Here is a 14,074-nt window from a genome sequence, read left to right on the forward strand (position 1 = left end):
TAGTAAGGCAGCATCGCACTAGCTGTGCCAAGCCTCAAGGGATAGCGCAACTCTGTGCCCTTTTTACTCCTCCCATTTTTTCCTTCTTTCTTCTCTTTCTGTTTCTTGCTATTTCTTCCATTCTATTTCTTTCTCGCTCTGTTTTTGATCCCTTTCCTTCTGTTTATATCTATATTGATCTTTGTATTTATTTCTATCTTTCTATCTCTTTCTCTCTATCTGTGTGTTTCTCTTTCTTTTCCAATATTTCACAATTCTCTCAAATTTTCTCTCTGTCTCTTTCTGTAGCTTTCTTTCTCGCTCTCTATTAAGGAACTGGTGGTGAGGAGTGGGATTCGTTCAATTTATGTGCCACATACCCGCGATGATAGCCATTTCTTGGGCTTCTTTATTAGTGGACCAGTGGTGAGTAGTGAGATTTGTCCAATTTCTGTGGCATATACCCGTTCATGATGATGAGTTTTCTGAGAGACCGCACAAATTACACTAGCCTAAGCAGCCTCGCTACTAAAGAGAACAAAAATATATAAGCTCTTACCTCATGAAATCCATTACGTCGCAGCAGTAAATGCTCAGTCGTTTGTCCATTGTCTGCAAAAAATAATTAAAATTTGTAAATTTTTAGGCCTTAACCACATACTTGCTTGATAACTTTTTTTTAATGCCTCGGCTTTAACGTCCCAAAACCACGATATGATTATGAGAGACGCCGTATTGGAGGGCTCCGGAAATTTCGACCACCTGGGGTTCTTTACCGTGCACCTAAATATAAGTACACGGGCCTCAGACATTTTCGCCTCCATCGCAAATGCAGCCGCCGCGGCCGGGACTCGATATCGCAACCTTCGGGTCAGCCGTCGAGCGCCGTAACCACTAGACCACCGTGGCGGGGCATATACTTGCTTGATGAAAAGTCATAAGAACAGGTTTCGCTGGAGCCAACGCAGCAACTGGTCTTTCTTTCTTCAACGCAGCAACTGCATAGCTTAGCGGGTGTATATGTACCAGGCTTTGTACAATATTTCCCAACCACAGCATTGAAGGAGGAGATGGCAAGTGCATGCGAAAATGGTTTCGGGAAGGGGGAGGGGGCGGAAGGAAATGTAGAGGTGGATACTGAGCTAAGCTGTCGTTCCGAATCGAAGTTTTGACCCACCTCATCAAAATTATGTGCCACTGTCTTCCCCAATTTCATCGCCGTGTGCGCGCGCTGCGCATTTGATTTAATATTGAAAGGCTGTTTCGCTAATGTACTGTTTGCGCCACAGTGAATATACGAGCATGCGGATAATGTCCGAGTCAGTGCAGACAAAATTACATCGGAGATGATGAACGAAATTGTAGTAGCTTTAGTACACGGGAGCCTACTAGCCGGGACACATGTTTATTGCAACTTGCAATACAACGGAATGAACGCAACGCGCACACGTGGCGGTCTTATGAGCTAACAGAGAACTAACAGTGACGTAAGAGAGCCAACCACTTACACGTGCATCTTATCTTAGGTACGACACGCAAAGCATAGAGTGGGTCAGAGCATGACTAACGTTTTTTCTTAAGTGGAATAACACAACAGAAATCACTTCCGGTGCATAGGCTAATGCCACCAGTAGTTAATGTCATTAGCTAATGCCACCAGGAGAGGTCAGTGATCAACTGTGCATAAAAACACCTAAACATGTCATAATTTTAGAGCTCACCTGAAAGACTGGAGATTTCGTGGTTGTGCAATAAACTTCTGTGGCCGTGAGCTCATTTTCTTTGAAAAAATCGTCGATGGCTTGCCGTGTGATTTCTACACCAACGACTGTGTGACCCCTCTCGTAGAACCTGTAAGTGAACAATATAGCAAAGAAGTAAACATGAACCCTTTCAACCAACATACTAAAACTACAGGCTCACCATTTAATTTCACGCATTTTCCCGCACATAGGAATGAAGACACGAAGTTTCTTGGTTGTGGTGAATTCAGCTTCGGTTTCTTTAAGGTACCTGAAATCGCCAAAAATCATACAAAAAGGAGTCCGAATGTTTTGCTTTCACCCTAAGATGCACCTGAAGGTAGATATTCTGATATGCTAAAACACTCCAAATAATTTTACATATATAGACTATTGTACGTACGCCACGTGGGCGCCGCCACCTTGGGCTGTTAAATGAATATTTTCTTATTTTTGTATCTAGTGAGGCGAACGAATAAGTTAATGAAACGCCGAATGCGCCAATCAAATTGCTTTCATGAGTATGCGCCCACCGTAGCGCTGTTCGTTTTGTTGATCACGATAAAGGATCTGCAAGGTTAACAGCCCAGTATGGCGGCACCGGAACCCATCTGGTAAATAGATATATGCCATGCAATGCTTTTTGTCAAGATATATCTGTGCAAGGCAGATTATAATATCATGCGGTAAATGGTAAATGGGCTCACAAATAGAATAAGAAGCAAAAGGCAACTTCCGTATAGACTAGACTTTCATATTTATTTTTTTGAAATAAAAATAATTAGCATTGCTTTTCTCAAGTTATGCTGCAGCGGCTCTACGTTGATAGTGAGCCAGTGTGTTGTTTCCGATGGGCACAAGGAGTGCTTGCTGTGGCCTACTATGCACCATAAGGTAGATTAACATTGCACTTATTTCAGCCGTCTACACGGGATAACTGCATATAGCTGTCCCGTAGAAGTACAGATTGAGTCCTTCGTCATTTTGTACATAAACGAAGGAATGCCTTTTGCGTGTTATATGGCTTTTCTGGGACAGATTACCTCAGTTCCATAGTAGTGCACACAGTGCTGTATGCTTTTACCTACTTTTTCAAGCACATTACATTAATGTGATTGACTGAGAGCGTTCCGCTGCGAATTTTCCACTCTCTCACAGAAGAGCATTCATTCTTCTCTCATTTTTTAAAACACAGAGTACGCTTCACATTGCCTTCAAGCACAACCGTGACCGCTGTAGGCAGTACTCTGAACCACTTACCGTAATGGCTGGTCAATGAAAGAGATGCCAAGAATAGACATATTAGGACTTTCAATCCAGGATAATGGCAAAGCAGATCCTAACTTAGCTCACCGAAGGTAAGCAATAACAAGCGTAGCGCACATGATCAATCAGGTCACCAGAAATCAAAGGTTTAATAGAAGAGGAAACGACCAGGCTAGTGTAGGCCTTTATCAGTAGCCACGTAACCTACGGCATTCCGTTCGAAAAAATCTCAACGACACTGCTCAGTCATGTGCTTTAATAGAAATTGCATACAAAACAGCCGGTGGACTACCACACAGCACAAGCACTGAAAAATGGCAAGACCTGAAATACAGGAACTGAAAGTGCGGCACAGCAAGACAGCGCTTACCGTGCCGCACTTTCACTCATATAGACACGCCACTGTAAGAACTGAAAATTGTGTACATAGCTGAAGCTTCCTCTAAGGCCAGCAGCAATAAGGACCGGACAGTGCGTCAATAGGCTTCTGTCATACGCAATCACAAAGCTCGACTCTATAGCGTTTACACGCGCAAAGATTTTGTTGTTACGCAGCATGCCACACTCGTCTGGCTATCGTCGCTGAAGATCTGCACCGGCTGACTTGCCCTGGGTTTTACGCGTACAGCACTCGATCATATAAAGAGGGGCAGTTGCACTAGAATGCGTATTAGGGGCCTGTTTGGTCCGCGGAAGAACTGCTCAATGCCTGCGCCGTCCCCGATATTTTCTCGGTGTATGAGTTGCTCTATATAGGTGAACGCCATTGTCAAATCTCCGCTTTACAATTTTCAACTCAGATTCTTGTCTTCATCTGCAGAATAATCCGTCTGGAACTTCCTCTGCATTAATTGCGTTTTAACTAATTTTCATCCTGACTATTAGGACTTTTTTTACAACATTCATGCTAATTCTTACTTTTGCATCTGAGCTTGCCCCTCTCTAATCCATATTTGTTAAGTAATCTCTTTGGGGAATTGTTGGGGTAGATAAACAAGCAGCTGTACTCTTATGACTTGCGGCTGCAGCTTTCTGTATTGTGGCCAGAATACCGCAGTCATCATTCAGTACCTCAAAGGCGCTATTTCATTGCGCGGAAACAAAATGCAATGCTACCAGACTCCTGGTTATTGTTTAGTAGAGGCCTAATACCTCATCATATCTGCAAATAGGAACAGCCGCATTGAAACGATCATATGTGTAGCTCGCCACAACGCCACAGGGCCTATTGTTTTCCCATCATCACTTACTTGAGATTAAGCTCGTATACATATCGATTACACTCTTGCGGCAAAGTGATTCGAATTAGTCAAACACTGTTTGTACGGCACTGCGTAATGCTCAATGCATAAACAACCGGCTACCGGCCACCACAGATATGCTCGGTCGACGAGGGATGACGGAGTTTGGTTTATATTGTAACATCATCGTGTGACGTCATCACGACTTTACAGATCACCGAAATTTGATGCGCCCACATTACATATGACGATGACATCCCATAACATTTTAGCTTTACGAAACGTCGGCCGATTCAGGGAAGGTCTCGATGGGCAAGCAACTCATTCAAGTGAGGGTTCAATAAGTGGGCAAGGGGCATCATTCCTTGATGTTTCTTAGCCTGCATCCACAGGACGAACGGCTCGGCGGAAATCTCTTCCACGGACGATGGTTCCGCCGCCCGTCCGGCTGCCAAGCGTATCCAGGCGGCGGACAAAACGAGTAGACGAACGCGGCAGAGAAAAAAAGGCATGGCGGCACCGTCTGGAGCGAGAGCTGCCCGCTTCAAATTTTTAAGCTCTTCATCGTGCATTGCGTGGCCTGTTAGTCCCGAACTGACGCTTGTATTTGCTTTATGTTTGTGTTTGATAGCTTCGACGGTGAAGTTTTATGACGATTTGGCCCCTTTCTCGGAGCTGCAAGCTTAGCGAGTGCCTATAATGGCGGAACATGGCCTCGGAGATTTGCTGTAGATGGAGTGCTAGCAAGTCTCAGAGGCCGTTGTATACGCATGTCTGCTTGTTTCTACTCTCTCTCTCTAGAAGGTGCGAAAGTTAAGTTTTATTTTTACGTTTCTGTCTTTGCCGTGCGTGGTTTGGTTTCGGTTAAAGATTGAGTTTGAAGGAGAACGTCGATTAGCTGCAATACCTGTTGTTTTGCTGGAATTGGATGATGAAGAGCACATTTCTCTCACGAAAAGATCTTGTTGGCAAAAAGACTACATCGCTCAACAAGAGGAAGAATAAAAAAGTTGCGTCGTCGCGAAAGTTCGCAGTTGCAGTTGCGTAGGTAGAGCGAACTGAGCGAACTGCCCACGCACAAGCCCTAACAAAACGAGAGAAAAAAAAAGTCACCCATGTTGCCAGACCCTTATGACATCGTCGGCTAAATCCATAGACAAAACGAGACAAAAAAAAGGGGGCTGTGCTTGTTGCTAGACCTATAATATCACCCTCGGCTGAATCTACTGGGTTAGACCGGCAAAATCTGGATGCGAAAAATAGCTTGGCATTTTCCGTCCGCGAGGTCCGCGGACGCGGGGTCACGTGGTACGCCGTCCACCGCAGAAAAAATAGATTTTTTCTGCCGTGTGCATACACGCTCACGAAGGACCTACAGTCGGATACTACTTCAGAATTCCAGAGAGGCCCCACCTCGGCGACCGAAGCGCGGCAGCCGATCGCCTACGCGACTAAAGAAACAGTTCTGCTCATGCACTTGGTGATGTTCTCGGAAAGGCGGGGTCACTGGTCGTCCTGCTCGTGACGTCAATCTAGAGTGCGCGCCCATTGGTGCAGGCTTGCGTGCATCAGTCTTTGAGGAGGAATGCCACAGACTTCTTTTGATGTATTCGACTATAAGGACCTCAACACTTTCAGCCTGCATATATACCACGGACATTGCTGCCATAAGTTCGTGTGATTCGCGCTTTGTTTTTGTCTATATTTTTCATAAGTTAGATTTAACGTGCTCTTTCAGTATCGGTCTGCGATATTCTTTTTTTTGTGGTGGAATCTTTGGGCGACGCTTTTGGTAGCGCGTCGTTTTCGGCAACACTATAAATCGACCTCGCGAGCGCGACATCCAGTCGTGTTGCCGTACAACTTAGTATTTTATTCTCCCTTATTTTAGCCATGGTACTTTAAGAATTTGTTTGTTTTTTGCATAAGGTATCTGCTCTGCCTACCCAGGTTATTTTTATTTATTTTATTTCTTTGACAGTACATGATGGTCGTGGTGCAGGCGACTAAAGGCGACATTGTGAGTCCCCTTACTAGGCCTCAAGCACCACCCTGTACATTCGTCACACAACGCCGCAACATTGAAAAAAAAAGAAACGAATCAGTACAACAACATATTCATTAACGGAGGGAAAAAGCTTATAGAAACGTAATATACCAAGACAACAAAAATGGATAACACAATGCACTTGTATCATTACAAAGCACCATGTAAATAATAGAGAGTAGTAGTTATACAAATATAAATATAAATACCGGCGTTCTAATGGGAATATATATTCAGACATTCATACATGAAAAAACCAGGTGTATAATACTATTATACTATACAAATTAGCCACGTAAATTAAAGGATTCTTGTTATATGGAAAATAATGCAACTAATTATGTCCAAAGAACTACATCTTTGATTTCTTTCTGAAAGTGGACATGGAAGAAGAATCTGCTACTAAGGTTATTACTTGCGGATGGCTGTAAGAGATGAGGGATTTGCCATTTTAACAGCAGCTGACAGTAGGCGGTCCTCGTCTTTGGTTTAAAACAAGCAGAATGCCTGAACTTCTAGTTTAGAATGCTGTTTGTATAGGTTGCAAAAAATCGCGGAGTGTCATTTTTGTACTCCCTAAAATAAGTTCAGCGAGACGCTGGCTGTATATCTCACGGATGCCAAGAATGTGGTCTAATGAAAAACAGGAGGATACGTGTTCATAGTATAACAGGTTGTGAATGAAACGAACAGCTCTTTTTTGCATAAGATAAAGGTTATTAAGATTAGACTGACGTAACTCCCCAAATCAGAACACAGTAGCGCAAACGCAAATCAAATTAAAAAAAGTATATTTGACGTTTTAACGACTTCGATAGCAAAGTCCGGTATCTGTTTAGAATACCTATTGATTTAGCTATGTTGTTCGATGGAAATTCTACGTGTGGTGTCCTTCGCAAAATTTCCTTAAATTGCACTTGAACAAACTTATATTGGCAAACGCATTCCAATACAAGTGTCTTGAATGAAAGCGGATGGGATGAACGAAGTGCTTTATTGGTATTGTGAAATATAATAAACTTTGTTTTGTTGACATTTAAATTCAACTGGTTAGTGTTCAACCATTCTTCTAAGTAGTGTAACCACTTGTTGGCGGAATCCACGAGGCGCGGTAAATTAGAAGACGAAAAGAAAACACTCGTGTCATCTGCATAAAGCACTATTTCGGGGGTGTGAGGGATAAAAACAATATCATTAATATATATTATGAACAAGGTAGGCCCTAAAATGGAGCCTTGTGGTACGCCATGCATAATGGTTTCTAGATCAGACTTGACATTGTTGATTAAAACAAATTGGATTCGGTTAGATAATAGCTCCATATAAGATTCAACGTTATACCCCTGATTCCATGTCCTGGTAACTTTTCAAAGAGAATGTCACGTTTAATGGAGTCAAATGCCTCCCTAAAGTCTAAAAAAGTACCAACAGTGTATAATTGGTTTGCTATATTTGCCAGTAATTTTTCCCGAATATTAAGTATTGCGTTTTGTGTAGAATTGTTTTCTGAAACCCATATTGATGTTGTGATAAGTTATGCGTATGCAAGTAATTGACTAATCTAGACTTAATCACTTTCTCTATCATTTTCTTAAAACATGGAAGAATTGATATAGGCCTATAATTGCTGATATTATTAATAGAGCCCCCTTGTGAGAAACAGTATTTCTAGCTATTTTCATTTTGTCAGGAAATATTCCCGTAGACAATATACTTCCGATATCAGATCGGCCAGTTCCTTGATTGGTAAGGCCTTAATGTTAATAAAACCTGCTGCGGAGTTATTTTTAAGCTCATGTCTAATGGTAAAGATCTATGAGGGAGATGTTCAATAGAGGAACAGAGTATTCGTCATATCAAAATCGATGAAATGGCTGGCATTACTGGAATCCCTAGGGCAGTCGAACTGGCCAGCAGTCACAAAATATCAATTAAATTCATTAGCAAGGTCTTCAGCTGTGAAAGTCTTCTCACCTAGACTGCTTTGAGTGAGAGTGTTAAAACCTTTTCTTTGGAGAAGATCTTTGACAGTGCACCAAGTTTTCCGGGGGTCAAAGTAAATTTGGGAAAGTTTGTTTGAGTAAAACTGGTTTCTGGCCTTTTTTATTAACTACAGTTAAACAGTTTCTGAATTTTTTGTATTCTTTCCAGTCTTCTACATCTCTGGTACCTAAAAATTTATTGAAGAGTTTATTACGCTTAGAGGCGCGCCTTAAAAGAGAGAGGGTCATCCAAGGCTTCTTAGCCTTTTTGCACATCCGTCGTGCTGCCACCGGGAGCGCTCGATGACAGAGTTTTATTATCTTGCTTAAGAAGGCGTTATATAGCGAATTAGGGTCAGTGTGTGTCTCTCTTAATAGTTTATTCCAATCTACGCGAGACACTAGCTCGCGAAAGAAGTGAATGCGATCCTCCTTTATGATACGCATAGTTATATTACTGTTAGAAATGCATTCTGAATGGATAGATGTCTTTGGGATCATGAAATAAAGGGACAACAGGTCACTCACGTCACAGGTTAAAACACCAGCATTATAAGTATTTTCCGTTGATATTAAGCATAAATTAATGAGAGATTCACCACAATTTGTGATTCGAGTTGGAACGGTGTTAAGGTTTGAAAAGCCACCTGAACGCAATACGTTAGTGAACTGAGCTTCTAATGGACAGGATTGTAAATGGTTGATATTAAAATCACCCAAAATAACAACAGGCACTTTTACCGAAACAAGAGCCTGCAGCATAAATTCCAGAAAGCTGAAAAAATCTGCAATACAACCAGACGGAGGGCGATAGACAACGCCCAGAACAAAATGTCTCATTTTAATGAATAACGTTTCATAGCTTAGATGCATGACTGAGAAGTGCGGCATAAAGTCATACACAAAAGATTTCTTGATACAGAGCATGTATGATAGAGCATGTTGATATGCTATAGCATGTATGGTATGGCATAGCATGCTGATAGTGAGCATGGCATTTACTGCCCTTGAATATCTCTCCGAGGCTTTCCGAAAGTATTTCGTTACCTATCAACACTCGGCTTTTTTTTTATATCGTTATCGCGTATATGTTGCCGTAGAAGTGTATTTCCTCCCGTAGATAACTTGCAAAACATTACAGTACCTCATTACATTTTCTCACTTGGTCCTGAATGCTAAACGTTATGCGGGGTCTTTTTTCTTGAACAGGCTTAGGACTTTCAATTCTATTTTTATTAGATATAAGGGGTAATCAGAAAGATGTTTTTTTTTCTGTCTAGAGCTCAGTGACTCAGAATAAGCCGCTGTGGTCATCTTCGTCCTGTCGTCACATTAGTGCTGCTCTTGTCTCTCATACACTGCAGCAACAAAAGCTGCTACACGTTGCCTAACTTTGTTCACCGCACTGCTAAAACTATAGTGCAGATTTTCCCAACCTTTTGATTATGAATACAACACTGGCACAGAAAAGTAACGGAGCGTCAGCATATCAAATACACTTCCGAAATATCCTATGCATTAGGTCCGTCGCGGTGATGTAGCGGTTACGGTGCTTTGCTGCTGAGACGAAGGTCACGGGTTCGATCCTGACTGCGGTGGTCGCATTTTGTTAGGGGCAAAACGCCATAGGCCCGTGTACTGTGCGATGTTGACGCACGTCGAAGAACAACAGATGGTCTAAATTTCCGGAGCCCACTACGGTGTGCCTCATAATTGTATGGTGGTTTTGGCACGAAGAAACCCCGATATTTTCATTATAGTATGCATCATGCAGCTTGTCTTGTCCTTTCTAGCTATAAAGGTGTCATTTATCGGAGGCATCGGATCACGAAAGCAGGCTCTAAATAGGCATAAAATTTAAGAAGCCTGCTTGACTAAACAAGCGAATTTACGTACGCTGCAGCCGCGTGTGTAAGCCGTAAGTAAAGTTTCCTGTTTTCTTACGTGTACATTGTAATTACTGCATATATACTCACGGGTGAACAGAAGGTCTGTGGAAAGGAATGATGTGGTTCGCCCAGCGTTGCGTCCAGTACTCGACACCGGTGGTCTTCTGAAGCGACATGGCGTTCGGCGTAAACAACTGCGGCGAAAGAAATAGAGCAGTATATATGAAAAAAAAAAAAAATCCACATTTTATCTTTTCGTGTACTTAACATTCTTCACATTTACATCGTAGTTACTACGAATAACATACTCTATTTTCCTTGGCTTTCTTGTCTGTTAGTTCTAATTAATATTGTGTCTAGCAAAGAAAAACGTGCCCTTAAAATTGCCCCTCTTTCGTTCATTCGTAGTCAGGCTCTCGTTGTGGCGCACTGGATGCCTTCAGGCAGTGTGCGAAGGATTAATATTCAGCTGCCACCTCGTAAAAAGACCACGTGCTTCGTGAAGCCATCAGGCAGAAAAAGTGTTCCACACTCGCCGTCGTGGTTACTAGCGGCTCTCACTAACGCTCCCAGGTATAAATGGACATATATACCCCGCAAAGTGGACCGGAGGATGACCGTCGCCGTAGCTGAGTGGTAGAGCATCGGACGCTTTATTCGAAAGTGGTAGGTTCGGTCCCTGCCGGCGGCAAGTTAGTGAGCGGCGCTCACTAACGCTCCCAGGTATAAATGGACATATATACCCCGTAAAGTGGACCGGAGAATGACCGTCGCCGTAGCTGAGTGGTAGAGCATCGGACGCTTTATTCGAAAGTGGTAGGTTCGGTCCCTGCCTGCGGCAAGTTACCTTTTCGTACACGTTACTTTCATCACATCTACGTCTAAATTACTACAAATAAAATACCCAATATTTTCCTTGGCTTTCTTGTCGGTTAGTTCTAGTAAGAGAAAAAAAGTAATGCCGTGGGAGATGTTCAAAAATACGTTAATAACAGTTTTTTTCTCTTTAAGGTCATATTTTCAGTGTGATTTATTACTTTCTGGTGCGTTCGGATCATATAAGCGCCTCACTTCAATTGTAACCCGAATGGCATCTGCCGTGCGAAATTACAGATTTTACTTCGCATTTTCTTTGGTGCTTATAAAAGCGACCACCATGTTGCTTGCAGAACAAGGTATATTGCTTGTAAACACTTCGTGGATTTGAGATAATTTAAGCTTCTTGAGCGGCGGTCTGCTGTTAGCCAAGTAATTTCGGCAAGACAGATGGTTGATAGCGTCTTTTGCAGGTGTTTTTGGCTTCGATGCTCGAGAATTGAACCAATCGCTCTCCTCTCCGCAATATAGAAATTATTCATGCAGATAACTTTGAAGAACACAAGGCAAGCACTTCATAATATTTCAGCCTAGATAATAAGCTAGCTTCAGAAAAAGATACTCTAAATTGACTCAGAGCCATGCGACCAATCAGGTAAAAGGGAAACCTGCCAAGTTCAATAAACCCCTTCATATTGCTTTTGGAGACTACGAAAGGGCATTCGGCCTTGCCAAAATGCCATCAAATATAGAAGTATTGGGTCACCAAGGAATACTTCAGACATGTGAAAATAAGAGTAGTAACTCTCGACAGATATATAGAGACATAATCTTTATTGAAAATCCCGGACAGGTTAGCCTGGCTTGTCGCCTGGCTTGCTACTCCGGGTGTCGGGTGATGGCTATGGTATATACAATGAATCGCATATACACACAAACAGTACGTACAGTCAAATACGCACATATATACACAAAAGGGTCAGTCAGTCGAAAGGGCCTTCTCGGCCCGTGGCAAGACAGCAGTTGTGCGATGCGCAACACAAAAGCGCTGTTGGTGTTTTTGAGGAACACTCCACTCAACCAAAGTTTGCGACTGACTCTCCCGGGAGATTCTACAGCCACCTCACGTCTGTACAAGGAACGCCACAAAATCGAGACTAAGAAAGGTTTCAGGCAGAGGGATCATCTCTAGCACTTTGTTCACAGCATGTTTAGAAAAAAAAATCTTCAGATAAGTAGATTGTAAGAAGTAGGATCAGCATTAACGGAAAATATCTCGACAAGTTACGGTGGTCAGACCACATTGTGCCTTCCAGGAGCGACGGTGTTGAAGTGCGATGAGATGGACGAGCGAAAAGTGCGAAAAGCGATGGACGAGCCAAGGTGAGGAAGTAATAAGGCAGGAATAAAAAGTAACTTTCAGAAAACGAAGGTAATGGTAAATAGCTGCGCGAATGAAAAACGATTCACCTTCAGCGAGGCCCTAGAATCTGTGCAGATATATCTGTATCTATACTCCAACTCATCACTACCGTTCAGCACTACCAAGGCGATGGGGTGTAAGCAAGCCACACGCTTGCGCAGCAAAACATAATTCGAGGTATAATTACCTTGCAATTGGCAGGGTTAAGACATTTGCGCTTGTTGGGCGCTTGTTATGTCACATCGATGGCGTGGTGTGTTTACTTTTCGCAATTGATGTTGCGTGCCTTTCATTGCTGATACAGAGTGTTAATGCGGGTTTGTTGTATTGCTGTAACCGTAACTGGCGGTAACTGTGGTTGCAAATCAACATGGCAGTGCCCGTGCAGACGCGACCGCCCGCTTAGATCCGAACTTGCACCTCCTATTCGCCTACTGCGCTGGCAGCAACAAATAAATGGCGGAATGAGCCATTGCTCTGTACCATCTCACACTGAGGACAACGCGTAAGATACATTTTATCTTCGTTTGCGAGATCAGCTGTTTTTTTAGCCACGCCTGCTAAGCCTAACGCGCCGAGAATGTAATAATGCTTCTCAGAATTAGCGCAATATAGCCGCGAATACATTACTGTCGTAGTATGAGCTCATTAATCTAAAGCAAATACAAGGGCCAGTTTGTAACTTACGGGTCGCACAGCGCAGGATAACGACTTGATAAAATCAAAACGAAGGGCACCAGATGCGATAGGTACAGCCATATTTGCTTTGATTTTTTCCAATGCCGTCTGCTCGCCTTAATAGCCCTACACGTGCGAACAGAGGGAGACGCTGAGTGGACGACGCGACGCAGATGAATACATATGGAGGGGCTAATCGGCCTTCCTATTGGCTAACGGACCCTGCAGCCTTGACAGTGCTAAAGCGAACTTCTGAAATACAGTATAGGCCACTTAATAATACTATAGTGCCTACTTCTGAGAAAGAACTTACCTGTAGAATAAGAATGTGCTGCAGCACACATGGCAGACATTGCCGAATCCTCACAGGCAATGTGCCGCTGTCAGTTGAGCTGCATTATATTGCAATATACCACTTCTAACGACCGGAACCGAAACTTGAAGGATAACCAATGAAGTCAATGGATGGAATAAAGCTCGCAATGGAACGAAAAATAATAGGTGTAAATTCAGACATAACAACAAAAGAAAGTAGATCATAGAACAAACAAGGGTTGCGGGCATTCTTGTTGACATTGAGAGAAACACAAGACATGGTCGGTTCAACTAATGCGTTAGGAAATTAACCGATGATCAGCGAGAATGACCGCATGAATCCTCACAGCGTCGGCAGGCGATCCAGACGCCACTAAGCAAACCTTTGGAACTAGTGGATACCAAGGAATGGTAAACGCAGTGTCCGTTGGAGAGAGTCAGACTGGGTGATGAAATAATGGAACTGGGTGAAAGAAGCACCAATGAGCTGGCTGTAAGGTACACTCCTAATCATGTCCTGCTTAAAGCGTCAGTTTATAGCCCGGAAAGGAGGCGAAAAATCTAACGCGTATAGACTTTGTTTAGGCGGCACAGACTGTAGGCGGCGCCGCCCGTAGCCGTCCCTCGGCCTAGTAGCTTTCTCAGGGGCTCATCTCATAGGCGGGACTCAATATAGGCCGGAGATTTTTCGTCTCG

General features: G+C 43.0%; 1 protein-coding gene across 2 annotated transcripts in view; it reads right to left on the bottom strand.

Annotated features, from left to right (window-relative positions):
- LOC119400542 (thiopurine S-methyltransferase-like) overlaps nucleotides 1-14,074 on the bottom strand; it is a 164,220-nt gene that overhangs the window by 118,937 nt on the left and 31,209 nt on the right. For both annotated transcript variants that reach the window (XM_049418115.1, XM_037667604.2), the window contains exons 2-5: nucleotides 10,234-10,340; nucleotides 1,903-1,992; nucleotides 1,701-1,830; nucleotides 539-591 (exon numbers count right to left, since the gene is read on the bottom strand). In XM_049418115.1, coding sequence (XP_049274072.1) covers nucleotides 539-591; nucleotides 1,701-1,830; nucleotides 1,903-1,992; nucleotides 10,234-10,322 — 362 coding nt within the window. In that variant the 5' untranslated portion in view covers nucleotides 10,323-10,340. The remainder of the gene's footprint in view (nucleotides 1-538; nucleotides 592-1,700; nucleotides 1,831-1,902; nucleotides 1,993-10,233; nucleotides 10,341-14,074) is intronic.

The sequence above is a fragment of the Rhipicephalus sanguineus genome, chromosome 7 (genome assembly GCF_013339695.2).
Source record: "Rhipicephalus sanguineus isolate Rsan-2018 chromosome 7, BIME_Rsan_1.4, whole genome shotgun sequence".
NCBI classification, from domain to species: domain Eukaryota; kingdom Metazoa; phylum Arthropoda; class Arachnida; order Ixodida; family Ixodidae; genus Rhipicephalus; species Rhipicephalus sanguineus.